Source organism: Leiobunum rupestre, chromosome 4 (assembly GCF_980474605.1).
Source record: "Leiobunum rupestre chromosome 4, qqLeiRupe1.1.hap1, whole genome shotgun sequence".
Classification (NCBI taxonomy): domain Eukaryota; kingdom Metazoa; phylum Arthropoda; class Arachnida; order Opiliones; family Sclerosomatidae; genus Leiobunum; species Leiobunum rupestre.
The window spans coordinates 9,472,315-9,486,537 of NC_143387.1; the positions used below are offsets into that span (position 1 = coordinate 9,472,315).

Genomic DNA, 14,223 nt, shown 5'->3' on the forward strand with positions numbered 1-14,223 from the left:
AGTACTATGAAAAAAGTTTGTGAGCACGCTCTACAACCTTTTTAATTGAAATTTTCGTCTACCCCCTAGCGGTAAAAAAAATTTCCTTAACCCATGAAAAATTTCACGATTTTTCCGAAATTGACAAATTGCAAAGATCTCTTCGCTTTTTCAGAATATATCGTTTTTGAGAAAATGCCTGTTGCGAACCAATCGACACACCCTGTATAGGGTCATTCCACGACAAATCGACCAAATTTTTTGAAATTTTCCACTCTACCTTCTTAGATTTGGATAACAATTTGCCTTAAGGGTTATTCTGGTCGAGAAATCCGATTTTCAAATTTTTTTTAATGTGCGATAAGCGGTTTTTGAGATATTCGCTATAGAACTTTACCAAAAAGGGCCAAAAAGGCCTGGACACCGAAAACTTGGAAATTGATATCTCCGTCAATAAAAGTCCGATTGTAATGGGATAAAGCTTATTGTAAAGCATTTTTCTTATACAAACCAGCATAAAATTTTAAAAATTCTATATTGAATTTCTCAGTCTCAAAAAACAGTTTAAATTGTATGACCTTTGACCTTTACCTGTGTCCCCAATTTTAGTGAAATAGAAATATTGTTTTTCGAATTCCCCGTTTATGATTTAGTCGAAAAGATCAAAATCCCAAAGTAGTATATTTAGTTCTTTAGAAATAAATTATTTTGTACAACCCCTCGTGCAGTTTTAGAGATATGGAACTTGGTATACATATCTTGTTAGTCCAGTCGATTTAAATTAAAAAAGGGGTGTAACTAAAAAAAATTTCAAAAGAATTTTTCTCTTTTGCAATGTGTTCCTAAAATCGGTCTGAACAGCCCCTGAAAAATTTTCATGAATCCCACCTTGGGAAAGTGGTCAAAAGTGGTCACAGGTGGTCAAGGTAGATTTTATTTGGAAAATACGGTCGGGGAAAATTAAAAAAGTTATCCTGACTTCATGCTTTGAGATAAAAGGCTGAAATTTGGTGAATATACTTCACAGCTATAGGGGATAATTATAGGTTAAAGCTTTTCACCGCCGCCATCTTGGATTCAATATGGCGGACGCAAGTTCGGTGTAAATCTCGGAATATCTTATCAAAAAACCTTATAACATATGCAAATACTCTTGATATTGTATATTATCTATATTTCCGGTTTATCACGGGCTTGAACGGTAATAATATTTTCCCGCCATTCGTAAAATACAATATGGCGGCCGTTTCACCCTACAAGAGTGAGAATCACAATTGTTACTGGGACGATTTAGTTTGGACTTATTCTAAAGGAACAGGGTTTATCTGTTTCTGTATCTATTTACGGTACGGGGCTATACAAATCTATTAGTCCATGTTTGGTGGTACATCAACTGATACTTTGACGGTCATTACATAGCCTTTTTTTTCAAAAGTTGCATCTAAGAGTTCACTTGTGAAACCCGAGAGTATTCCCTTAACTATTTGTATTTGTATGGAAATAAAACGTCAAAAATCTGAACCATAGTGACCGGGGATGGATATTAGAGGGTGGTCCGATAACGATGGACTTAACACCAGCTATAATTTGCTTACTAAATTTAGTACGCTGCAAATGTACCAAGAGGTGCTCCGATAAAAGTTGTCGATGCAAAAGCCAAAGCCTTAATTGTTCGTCGGCCTGCGGACCTTGCCAATTAGCTATTTGCGAAAATTCATTGAAACCGGATATTGAACTCTGATACCGAAAATATTTAAGTTTTAAAATTTTTAAAATAAATTATTTAGGTTAATTTCATGTTTCTTTTTTAAATAGTGTTTATTTTGACGGGAACGCTCCGAGAATGTAGTTTCCTATAGAATAAGCCAAAACTCGGCATAAATCGTCCAAGTAACAATTGTGATTCTCTCTCTTGTAGGTTGAAACGGCTGCCATATTGTATTTTGCGAATGGCGGGAAAATATTATTACCGCGCAAGCCCGTGATAAACCGGAAAAATAGATAATAGACAATATCAAGAGTATTTGCATACGTTATAAGGTTTTTTGATAAGATATTCCGAGATTTACACCGAACTTGCGTCCGCCATATTGAATCCAAGATGACGGCGGTAAAAAGCTTTGACCTATAATTATCCCCTATAGCTGTGAAGTATATTCACCAAATTTCAGCCTTTTATCTCAAAGCATGAAGTCAGAATAATTTTTTTAAACTTTCCCCGACCGTATTTTCCAAATAAAATCTACCTTGACCACCTGTGACCACTTTTGACCACTTTCCCATGGTGGGATTCATGGAAATTTTTCAGGGGCTGTTCAGACCGATTTTAGGAACACATTGCAAAAGAGAAAAATTCTATTCAATTTTTTTTTAGTTACACCCCGTTTTTAATTTAAATCGACTGGACTAACAAGATATGTTTACCAAGTTCCATGTCTCTAAAACTGCACGAGGGGTTGTACAAAATAATTTATTTCTAAAGAACTAAAAATACTACTTTGGGATTTTGATCTTTCCGACTAAATCATAAACGGGGAATTCGAAAAAAAATATTTATATTTCACTAAAATTGGGGTAACAGGTAAAGGTCAAAGGTCATACAATTTAAACTGTTTTTTGAGACTAAGAAAATCAATATAGAATTTTTTAAATTTTATGCTGGTTTGTATAAGAAAAATACTTTACAATAAGCTTTATCCCATTAAAATCAGACTTTTATTGACGGAGATATCAATTTCCAAGTTTTCGGTGTTGAGGCCTTTTTGGCCTTTTTTGCTAAAGTTCTATAGCGAATATCTCAAAAACCGCTTATCACACATTAAAAATAATTTGTAAATCGGCTTTTACGACCAAAATAACCCTTAAGGCAAATTTTTATCCAAATCTAGAAAGGTAGGGTGGATACCTTTGGACGATTTGTCATGGAATGACCCTATAGTCGTTTCTAAATTCATCAGTGACACAGTAAAACTCTCAGCTCACATGTCCTCTCAATTATTTTTTAACTAAAATAAAGTTTTGATTTAATTTCACACTTTCAAAACAATGACAGAAACGTTTTAGCAGTTTGTACAAAATGAAAGCTCCGCAAAACAAATTAAAATTCAGAGCTCACCTTAGAAATTGGGGATTAGCAAAAAGTAACGCTCCCGCGAGCACCCTGAGCAAAATGGTTTGGAAGAGAAGAAATCCAAAAGCTCGTAACAGTAAAGATGATATTCCTGGATTGTGTTCTGTCAGAGGAACCCTTGTTTGAGTTTCACTATCAGAAAGCAAATCTTCCATTTCGTTTCTTTCAGGAAGCGTTCTTAATCAAATAAAACTAGTGAATATTAATTAAATTTAACTTTTACACACGGTAATATCTTTTGTAAGATAAATAAATAAATGATGGACTAGCGCGCCTTTTACAACCCACATGTTCACCTACTTTGAATTTGAAATTTTACGATGTGCTCGAGTCGTATATTTGAGAGCTTAGAACCAGTAAACCACCAGACACAAACGTGCAAGAGCTACACCGCGGGCAATTGCACTTTCATCGAATCGAGACTGTTATTCGGAAAAACTATCACCTTTTACAGCTGGACCCAGACACAAGCCATATTTTCAGTTATGCGCCTAGATTTTGTTACCGCCGTGATAATAACGCTTGATCTATCCATGTTTCTAGCTCCTTGCCGGGACATGATGCCAGCGCGACTTACGAGGGTACCCATAGGTTCAATCGCTCGCGGTGTTACACTTGCGCGTTTGTGTCTGGTGGTCTACTTGTGCGTGGCCTGAAGTGGGATTTCCAGATCAAAGGGTCGATTACCTGCACGACGTCCAATCTCGTTTACGCTCGTAGCTGTAAAGTCCGCTCGATGCTCTACATCGGTGAGACTGAAAGGCGGCTCGCCGACCGGTTCAGGAAGCATCACAATGCCATCAGAAAGACGCCGGCAAAGAACCACGTCACCCAACATTTTAATCACGTTCACAATGACGTTTCCATCCACGTCATGAAAACTACTAATCTTCCCACGAAAGGCCGCCACACTGAGGAAAACCGCCTCATTTTTAATTTAGCCAAAGAGTTTCCGTCGGGGTTAAACCTTAAATTAGTTTTAAGCTAGGTTGGTTCGTTTTTTTGGGAGTATTTGTTATGTTTTTTTTTGCGGTCATCCCGACTTTGTGTTTTTCCCGCCCGCATTCGACATTGCTCGGTTGTCGTCTTTTTCGAACGTGGATGGTTTTTTGGTTGTCGGGTAGGGGTTTGTTCGCGAGCATTTGATGTTTGGTTCCCTCGCCCCTCGTTTTTCTAAAGTCGTTTATTTCCCCTTTAATTGTTAATCAAACTTATTGCGAAAATTCCACTTTTATGACAGTCCTTTTTAGCTTTTGTCGCGTGTTTGTATTAGCTTTTTGTTGTCGCGTGTAAACGTATCGCGCCTCGCGTCTTATTTTGATTTTTAAATTGTCGGTTAGCTCTTATTAATTTTTACGCCTTGAAGGCCTATCGGCCAAAGTACCGCACAGTTCCCCCCCCCCCCCCACTTCTTGGTCTCATTCCTTGTTCGCATTTTTCCTATTAACTCTCTTGACTATTGGTGGCTCTGCTGATTTACTTATTTCATAAAATCGCTCGATGACTTAGGCCTAAGGTGGTGCCTTGGGTATTAGCCTAGCTGATTATTATTATTATTATTAAAATAACAAACCGAATCAACAAAATCTAACATAGTTAATTTCCATATCGTTGAAAAATTTATCGGATCTAATTAAAGGGATTCGTATTAAAAGAAAACCATAGAGTAACCAACTCGCATACAGTGGAAGGCTTTATGGAAGGGCATGAAACATTAATCCTAACGAATAATCTGGTTTGTTTTTAAGGAGTGAATAAATATAGTCCGGAGAGCGATGGTGTTGTTTTTATATTTTTTGGTATAAACATACTTTTTAAACCAGATAGTGTAGCATCAACTTTAGGCCAACTTGTTTATTTCTCGTCTCGAAGACACAACGTTGTGTGCTAAAAGTGTTAACAAGCTTCGCTGATAGCATTCCACTCTGTGTGAGTGAGTTACTCTACGGATAAAACCATTGAACACATACTACATGTAGTTTCATTAGTATTTATCATTAGAACATACTTTTGATCATTTGAACTATATTTCCAAAACTTTCCAAATTTTTCGCTCGCTGTGAGTGCTTTCTCGGTGTGAAGAAGATCGAAAATATCAGAAGGACCTAGGGGACTTTTCCAGCCTTTCCAAATGGTACTGGTACCGGATTAAAAACAAGAAATTAATTGTGATTGCGATTTGTTATTTATTACGAATGAACTTACTAAGTCAGCCAGGAAAATGTTAATCGGGACCAATTTGAGGCTGTAGATTCGGGTGAAGGCTACTCAAGAAATGTGTGTTTTTTTTAATTCCTGGCCAAAATGCTAAGCTTAATGTTCTCTTCTAGATGCTAATTTAGAGGTGCAATTTTAGATCACCGTAGACATTAGAAAGACAAGATTTTCTTAAATTTTCTGATTGCGAGATACTGTGATCAGTATTGGATAACGTTTAGCTTAGAAATCGTTTAAAGCTCTTTCACAAGAAATTAAATCTATGCTAGTGCATGCCATTTTTATCAAACCTATTTACTATATAAATTTAAGATTTTTAGGGTATATTAGAAGTAAGGAAAGTCTTCAATTTATAAATTTAAGAAAAAACTAAACATATTTTGTAGTTTTATAAAAATTATTTTTCAACGGTAGGTGGTAGAGACAAGATTTGAATAAAAAAGCTGAAGAGCGTACTCTGAAACTTTCAATTAAAATTGTTTCTTTTAAAATCGCCGTTTTTTCACTAAGGCTTTACGTCATATAAAATAAATTAAAACTACCCATATTAAAATGTTGGGGTGAAACTGAATGTTAATTATGTATTCAACAAATATATTTTTCTTATCAATTCAAAGTGAAGAAGTTTTTTTTTAATCATTATAAAACCCTTCCGATAATTCCTATCTTGTCGGCCGTAGAGGCCTCCGCATGATGCATATCAAGAAATGACCCTGATTCATATCAGGAGATACACCACGGTAACTTAAGACCCAGTCTTCTCCTTGAAACTGCTTACAACCAAGGGAAAATTTCAAGGGGGGGGGGTGCTGACGGAAGTTTCACTGATTTTTTATTAGGTGCCCCCCCAAACCCACCCCCTTAAATACGCCCTTGCTTACTACAATAGTCCCCATTCCCCCGAGCTCTTCGGTTTCCCCTTCCATAACAACTTCTTAAGATTAACGGTATAATTAGTGTAGGGAGCTGTTGGCTCGCGGGGCTTGCCACCACCCTCCTACGCATTGTAACCCGGCCACCTGAATTAAAGACATTAAAGGTCGCTCGATGACTTAGGCCTAATGTGATGTCCTGGGTATTAGCCTAGCTGATTATTATAAAAAAAAGTAACAGTCGAGTGCTACCATGTTGTATATTTTGGAGCCAATTGCGTTATTTATAGTGTGTAAAAACAATTATAAACTTAATTATATTCTAATGCTCAGTGAAAATTTTAACCCTGCCGATTTAAGTGAGGCTAAAAATTTTTTTTCGAATACAATCTTAATGATGGATAAGTGTTTTACAGTAAGGGTAAAAATTTATTTTCTTACCAATGAATCTCTTGAGTCATTAAATTTCTTTTGATAAATGTTATCATTTCCTCTGTCATTCAGAAACGAAAGTCCAAACATTGTTATAATTAAAGTGTAGTCTATCACGTAAAGTGTGAAGGATATATGGTCCGTAATCCCATTCTGTAACACCAAAAATCATACCAAAAACATTTTCTGTAAAAACCTCCCGACGGACTAGAATCAAGGTAAACAAAATATAATTAAATTAAAAAAAATATACCCGTGTATTACAAAGAAATAAACAAATAGTTTTTCATATTCCTATCTACCATTCAAACGAACATTTTTTATCTTGAGACGGTCCCTTTTTTAAGATTTAAAAAAAACACTACTACATGTAAAGTACTCTGTTATTATATGTTTTTGACAATTTTGAAAAATTAAATGGGCCGTTTCAAAATTGATTTATTACTAAAGAATAACCAAAAAATTTACCTCTGCAATCGCCCTTTTTATGCGCCATCTGAGGGTGATAGTTTCCGAAATTGTTGAGATGAAAAAATAGAAAATAAATATACTGGACGGTTGAAGAGAACGTGTTCTTTCCAGCAATAAATACAAAATGACCAGTATCTGAATAACAAAAGCAGAAGTTGATGGATTACCAAATTAAGTAAAGAAAAAACTCCTCGAAGCTCGCACGAGCACTAAATAGGCGATAGAATAAATTGTTTTGGTCTTAGCTAACTTGTCAAATGTTCCCGGAAATTCGTCATAGCACTGCCAAAGATAATTTAGACTACGTACCCTAGATTGGAAATGCGGCGAGATTCCTACGGGCTCCAGTCTAACCACGCGATTCCCTAGTTGCGGGGGGGGGGGGGGGGCAATGTAATAGCGTGGGGGTAAAAAGTCTGAAAAATTCAGTTCGGTTCAGTTTTAAATCTCGTATCCGAGGTCGGTGCTGGCTTCTGGCAGTCGAAACAAAAAAAAAATCGGGACTGGAGGACGAGCCCCGAGGTTTCGACCAAGTTTGATTTGAAGCGTAAATTTTCTTTATTTTACTGATTGGAATTTTATTTTACCAAGGTGTAAACTAAATATGGGAAAATCTTGCCAATTCAAGAGTTGTAAGAACTATCACAAATCATCTTTAATCATAAGTTGGGTTAAATTGAATTTGTAGCGAAGTTTATTAATAACGTTGGTGCCTTCAATTGTAAATATGGACAAGTACTGTCAAGTAGGCCTAATGGAATGCTTCATTTGTCATCATTTTTTATTGGATTTGCCTTAATTAGAGATCGGAGTTTGAATATGAAATTATCCAATTATATATTTTTATTCATAACCGCAAATTATCCAAACAATATACGAAAAAACCGATTATTTTTGCATGTTAAATCGTTGTTTATTCATATAAAATGTTCGTAAAAAACAGTAAACCAACAATTTCGATGATAATGAAAATTGTAATACTAACCATTCGGCTTTTTAGATTTGGGTTGTTTCTGTTGAATAAGCGTGAACCCTTTTTAGCTCAAGGCCCGAACGAGGACCAGATACCGAAGCAGACGAACCCGCTGAAACTTTTCAGACTAAACTTCCACCCCCATCTCTCCCACTAGGGAATCGCATGAGACAACGCATTTCGCGTACGTTTCTACCCCCTGGCACTGCCAACTTCTAGAACGCGCTTCCGCGATCGGGGTTGGATGTGGCCGAAACATAGGGGCTACTTCACTAAGCCTAGGTTAAAAACGTGTTTAATTTTTTTACAATTTTCTAGTCAAAGACTTAAAAGGCCTAGGTTTTTTTCTGCCTGTCCCCCTTTAAATTAACTTAGTGGAGCAGAAATACCCTGGTGGTAGGCCAACCGCTGAACATGTTGGCCTAATTTAAAGGGGGACAGGCAGAAGAAAACCTAGGCCTTTAACATTACTATCACAATAATAATACTAATGCCCGGTCATCGTTAAATTAAGTTTAATAAATTAATATTTTTTCTATTAAAAAAGTATAAATATTTAAAAACATAACATACCACAAAATTTTAAGTATGACTTTCTTTAAAAATTAAACTTTTAAAGATTTGTTTAACGTTTCTACCGTTTGATGGCGCTCAAATGTTTCCCGAAAGAAATTTTACCCAGTATACCTTGCAATTTATGCTATCGCCTATTGTAACAGTTAGGTAATTATAACAATTCATAGTAAAATAATAATAATAAAAAAATATGATACGCGAAGATTTACTCATAATAATGAAATTGTTCGTCGATCGAATTTAAAAATTATCAACAGCGATAAAATAACAACAGGGTCACACGATTAATAAAATAATGTAATTGTCTAGTTTCTGTCATCGAGGGATCAAAACAAATTTGAACTAGTTCCCGTGAAGTGGCAAAACATGATTGGACGTTACAATGCCAAATGTAAACAAGTAATGAGACTGCAATTTATAATTAAGATATTTTTATGTAAGCGGGTTAGATTTAAGCTAAGTAATTTGGGGTTTATTTATCATTTATTCTGAAATTAACGGTTTCCATAATTAGTAAAACCCTCGAAATGTAATTTAATGCTTAATCAATAAATATTAAATCAGACTATATTTAATAAACGTACACCAAACCTTGACCACCAATCGCTGCTTAGGTTAACAAATATTGTTAAATATTTTTTAATCACCTTAATCCATTATCATTTATATTTAACAATATGAACTTGAGCTTCGAACCTAGAAAGTGAATTATTGTAACGAAGAAGGACCCTTTGACATTCGAAATCTCATTGTTGATGTTTCGTTTATTTTAAACACGTCATTAAAATGGGAAAGAAAAGTCAGTCAATAAAAGAGGCTTTCTAGTCACCATGTTATTTTCAATGGAAATATTTTAATTTGTTGTTGTCAAAAACATTTTTCGTTGCCATGGAAAAACGGTTGCCCATTGAATAAATTCCGTTTAGGATTTATCATGATACATCCAATCCCCCGAGTTTGAACAAAATCGGTGGGTTACACTTCGGGATGTCTACTTGTAAGTGAAAATCACAGGTCTTTAACTTTTCCAAATGTTATATTGGTTGATACAATTAATATGATGATAGTTTTTGCTATAAAAGAAGAAAACTGCGATTCCATTTATTTGTATTGGATTTTTTCATAACAATATAGTTATCAAGTTACGATGTTTAAGAACTCAGATATCTTTTTACGAATGTATATATAATAAAAATTAAAAAGGTGGTTAATTATGTGGGATTAATTCTTTGGATTAAAATCAGGTTACTAGAGACCACCTATTTTTATTACAAAATATTGAAAAAATGAAAACATTAGTTAAATTAATGTATATATTGCAATGCTTTATGGGTAATATTTAAGAACAAGACGATATTACTATTTTTCATATGTGATATCAGTTATCGAAATCGGTTGAGTGGTTCTAGCGCAAATTATTGATAAATAAACCTTAAATTAGCCGCCCACTGAACCACGATAGAAATACGGAAAACGCGGTTTTCTGCTATGAATCACTTTTAGTACATGGCTAAACTGAAAACCTTTTAACTAAGCGTTTTATTGATCCTCGGCCTCAAGTACTACTTGCACAGGAGGAAAATAGCGTTTACATTTCAGGTTCATTGTCAGGGTATGTGGAACTTGGTTGAGCATAACAGATACACCATCAATTTTTCTGAAGGCTGGCAAGGACTTAGAATGACTTACGTATGTTCCCAATTTGAATCCGGATGCCAGTGTTTGGATATAAGAACCACTCCCTTCATATATAGAGTATATTAAATTCGCTGATAATATAATGATTAAAATTGATACGATAACCTGGAATTAAAAAAAACAAATGCAAATAAATAAATTATTTTCAAGTGTACACATTGAAAAAAGTTATACCAACTTTATGGAAAGAATAGTAAAAAAAGATAATATTTTACTTTGTACTGAATGAAAATTCGCTTTATTTGATTACGAATTTTAAATAAATCTTATAAAAGGGCAAGTTTACAATTTTAATTATTCGCAATCTATGCCTTATGTTTTAAATTTTTATATAATTTCCTAAATAAACTTAAATTAAAGTCAACGACGGATACTTGATGGTTAAAACATTTTTATTTAAAAAAAATGTTTTAACCATGAAGTATCCGTCGTTGATTTTAATTTTAGTTTATACATCGAGACCATGGTCACAAGATTTAATTTATACGAATTTCCTAAATATTTGAAGAGTTTTATTAATCTACGAATAACCTTCTTAGGCGTGAATTTTGTGTGAAATATTTTAAATTATCAATTCAAAAAAGGCCACTCTACGCATTCTTTTAGTGTTTCGGAATTTTAAGACACGACTAGAGTTCTCAGCCCCTAAAAAATACATCCATTATACAGGATGTTTCAAAAGGTTATGCAAAAATTTTAAGGAGTTGTAGGGGATGAGTTGAGAAGTATGCCTGTTTTTTTTCTATTTTCCTACGATGCGTTAAAAGAGCGCCAGAGCGCTTCAGAGGTGTAGCGAGGGGGGATCAGGGGGGAATCGGCCCCAATGGCTAGGGGCATCCTAAGGGTGCCCAAAGTATTACATGTAAAATGAATTTGTTGGATTATATATAACCTAATTTTTCTTGAAACTTGAAAAGTACAGTTTTTTTTTGGTTAAACAACACTAAATAAAGTGGTTTTCTTGAGGCAACGGAGGGGGGCGCCAAATTGTGTTTTTCCCCGCGCGCCAAATATCCTCCCTACGCCACTGATAATAGCTCCTGGAAGTGGGCTGCAACGAGCACATAACCCAGCAGCAGGGAAATGCGATTTCAGGAGAACGATGAATTATATAACAAAAAACAAATGAGTAAATAAGAAATGTGCAATGAGTTTAATAAAACACGGAAGAGCAAAGTAGGAAAATGCGTATTTTGTACAAGTTACAATAAATGATCGAAGTGTCTCTCACACAAAGAAGGAGGGGATCGCATACATTTTGAAATACTCCCGGTGTGTTCCGAATCTGTTCGATAGCGGCCTGGATCCTTTCCACCAAAACAATGGCAAAATCTATTGGCGTGGCGTAAAAAGATCCTTCAGCCCTGCCCACAAGAAAAATAAAAAGTCTGGCAGCTTAATTCCAGGGACTAGTTGGCCACACTTTGAAGCTCTCTGGCGCTCTTTTAACGCATCGTAGGAAAATGAAAAAAAAAAAACAGGCATACTTCTCAACTCATCCCCTAAAACTTCGTAAAGTTTTGCAATACCTTTTGAAACACCCTGTATTTTAAATATGGCCATTTCAACTTTTATTTTAACAAGAATACGAATAGCAAATAACAGTTTGTAGCTCGCTAGGAAATCAAATTATTTTAGAAGGAAACTGTAAATGTACAATGTTTAAATGTAATGTTTAAGAAACTTTGGGCACCCTGAAATCCTTATTTCACATATAATTCAGTCATAAACTGAAATGCAGCTTACAATTTTGGTCAGTAAGACTTTTGTCCAGTTGATGGTCCTGGCTTTGGACTGAAATAAGAGAACGATGTTCACCGGCACCAACAGCCAAAGAACGGCGCAGGGGAGCCACACCAACACTGTGTTGTGGAAACATGGCGTGAATTCTGGATTATCCGTATTCCACGTCAAATTTGAGTCCTTCAAATGAAAACCGGTACAGCTGTTATTGTAAAATATGCAGTTCGCAACTTCTCTACACGGTTCGAAATAAAAGTTTAATTCTAGACCTCTTAAGTGCTTAAAATATTTAAGACCATTCAGGGTATTGCTATAGAATATATTTAAACCTTCTGCTCTACAAATTCAGTCCTTTAGAGTACTTATTTTAATTTTTGAAACATTTTACTTCATAAACAGCAAGAGGTTAGACCTTTCAAACTCCTATAGTCCTTTATAGGCTCTAATATATTTACACCTTTATACCTATCCGAGGGCACTATGTCCCCTAGGAGGGGTTTTACAATCACAGTGTCTGTCTGTGGGTCTGTCTGGGCTGCGAACGCGTACGTATTTTCGGTGCAAAGTGTACTCACTGCGTTCGCAGTTTCTTGGAATTAGGGAAAAGTTTTTTCCAAAAAGCCCTCTTTTTTTCATAAATAGTATAATTGTTTTTTCATTTTGAGTTAGTATAGGGCCTGATTCGAGCCCTAGCCCTCCTGCACGACAGGTGAACGTTCTACCAAAGAACCACGGATACCTGTTACGCTTCACTGAAAATGTGAAACTCTTCCGAGAAGAGGTAAAATTTGGCTTGCCAACTTGTTTTAATTTTTCAATACGACTCAACAAATTAACCATAAACGTGACCAGATTAAGCTGTTTTTCGAATGAGCATCCCTGAAGTCACGGAATATTAGGGGTATTTCAGTATTGCACCGAAATTTTTGTACGTATACTTTGACGCCTTAATCAATATACTCTATACAGGGTCTTTTTTTTTGCTCGGAAAAGTGTTTTTTTTCAAAAACTATTTATAGTACCGATTTCAAATTTGGAAGGTCAATTCTCTATACCGGGGGACATCAGTTTGAGAAATTTGAGCGTTTTCGGTAATGTTTTTCACCAATTTTGAAAAATTATTTTTCGACCACTAGGTGCGAGATAAAAAATTTCTATTATAAAGTTGTAGGCCGTCATCGAAAACCCTTAAAAATTGTTCACTCGACGAAAAACAATTTATTTATCAGTGAAAATTCGAGCTTGAAAAATTTACAAGTTGGTGAAGCCAAATTACGATTGTTTGAAACGATAATTGAAACCGAATTACCTAATCCAGTTGAAACTTTGGTTAAAAAAACGACCGGATTTAAAAAACACGAGGCTATAGGTCAATCCTAAACATGCATTGGGTGTTTGATAATATTTCGAACAATGCCTCGTTATTCAGTAGCTGAGCGTACCGAGATAGTTGCCATTTACTATGGAGAAGCAGCGCAAAACCTTAGAAGAGTGACTGAAATCTTCGCAGAAAGACATCCAAATGGAGCACCATCTGTAAATACAGTAAGACGAGCAATTCACGATTTCAATCAATTTGGTAACTTGCAACCTAGGTTTCGCGGATTGGGTCAACCGGATTTAGACTTCGAGAACAATGTACTCGCGTACTTTGTGGCATATCCTCGTCACAGTTGCGCTAACGCCGCTGCTGATTTGGGTTGTTCTGCAAATCGTGTGTGGAAAATTCTTCGTAAGAATCGCTATCACCCATACAGAGCTACGCTCCACCAAGGACTAATTGACGGAGACCATCAAAGACGTTATGAATTTAGCAACTGGTTACTAAATGCTGTCCAAGAAGATAGACAATTTTTGCGCCATGTTTTGTTCTCCGACGAAGCGTCATTTTCTAGAGATGGGCCCTTTAATCATCAAAACAGCCATCTTTGGTCTGACATCAACCCACATTGGGGTTTTGAATATCATCACCAGGTTCAATTTGAACGGGTCAATGTTTGGGTTGGACTTGTTGGAAACCGTTTGATTGGTCCCTTTTTCCTGCCGACGAACCTCAACGGCCAAAGGTATTTACATTTTCTACAGAACGAACTGAGTGACGCAATCGACGACCTTCCATTGGCTGAAAGACG

The 14,223-nt window shown here is 35.7% G+C and overlaps 1 protein-coding gene across 1 annotated transcript in view; it reads right to left on the bottom strand.

The window, feature by feature from the left end:
- LOC149946021 (ATP-binding cassette sub-family C member 1-like) overlaps positions 1 to 14,223 on the bottom strand; it is a 71,002-nt gene that overhangs the window by 43,244 nt on the left and 13,535 nt on the right. Inside the window, exons 2-8 of the mRNA XM_090171604.1 lie at positions 12,095 to 12,271; positions 10,340 to 10,453; positions 7,099 to 7,236; positions 6,640 to 6,783; positions 5,315 to 5,373; positions 5,118 to 5,246; positions 3,095 to 3,286 (exon numbers count right to left, since the gene is read on the bottom strand). Of these exons, the coding sequence (XP_090027730.1) occupies positions 3,095 to 3,286; positions 5,118 to 5,246; positions 5,315 to 5,373; positions 6,640 to 6,783; positions 7,099 to 7,236; positions 10,340 to 10,453; positions 12,095 to 12,271 (953 nt within the window). The remainder of the gene's footprint in view (positions 1 to 3,094; positions 3,287 to 5,117; positions 5,247 to 5,314; positions 5,374 to 6,639; positions 6,784 to 7,098; positions 7,237 to 10,339; positions 10,454 to 12,094; positions 12,272 to 14,223) is intronic.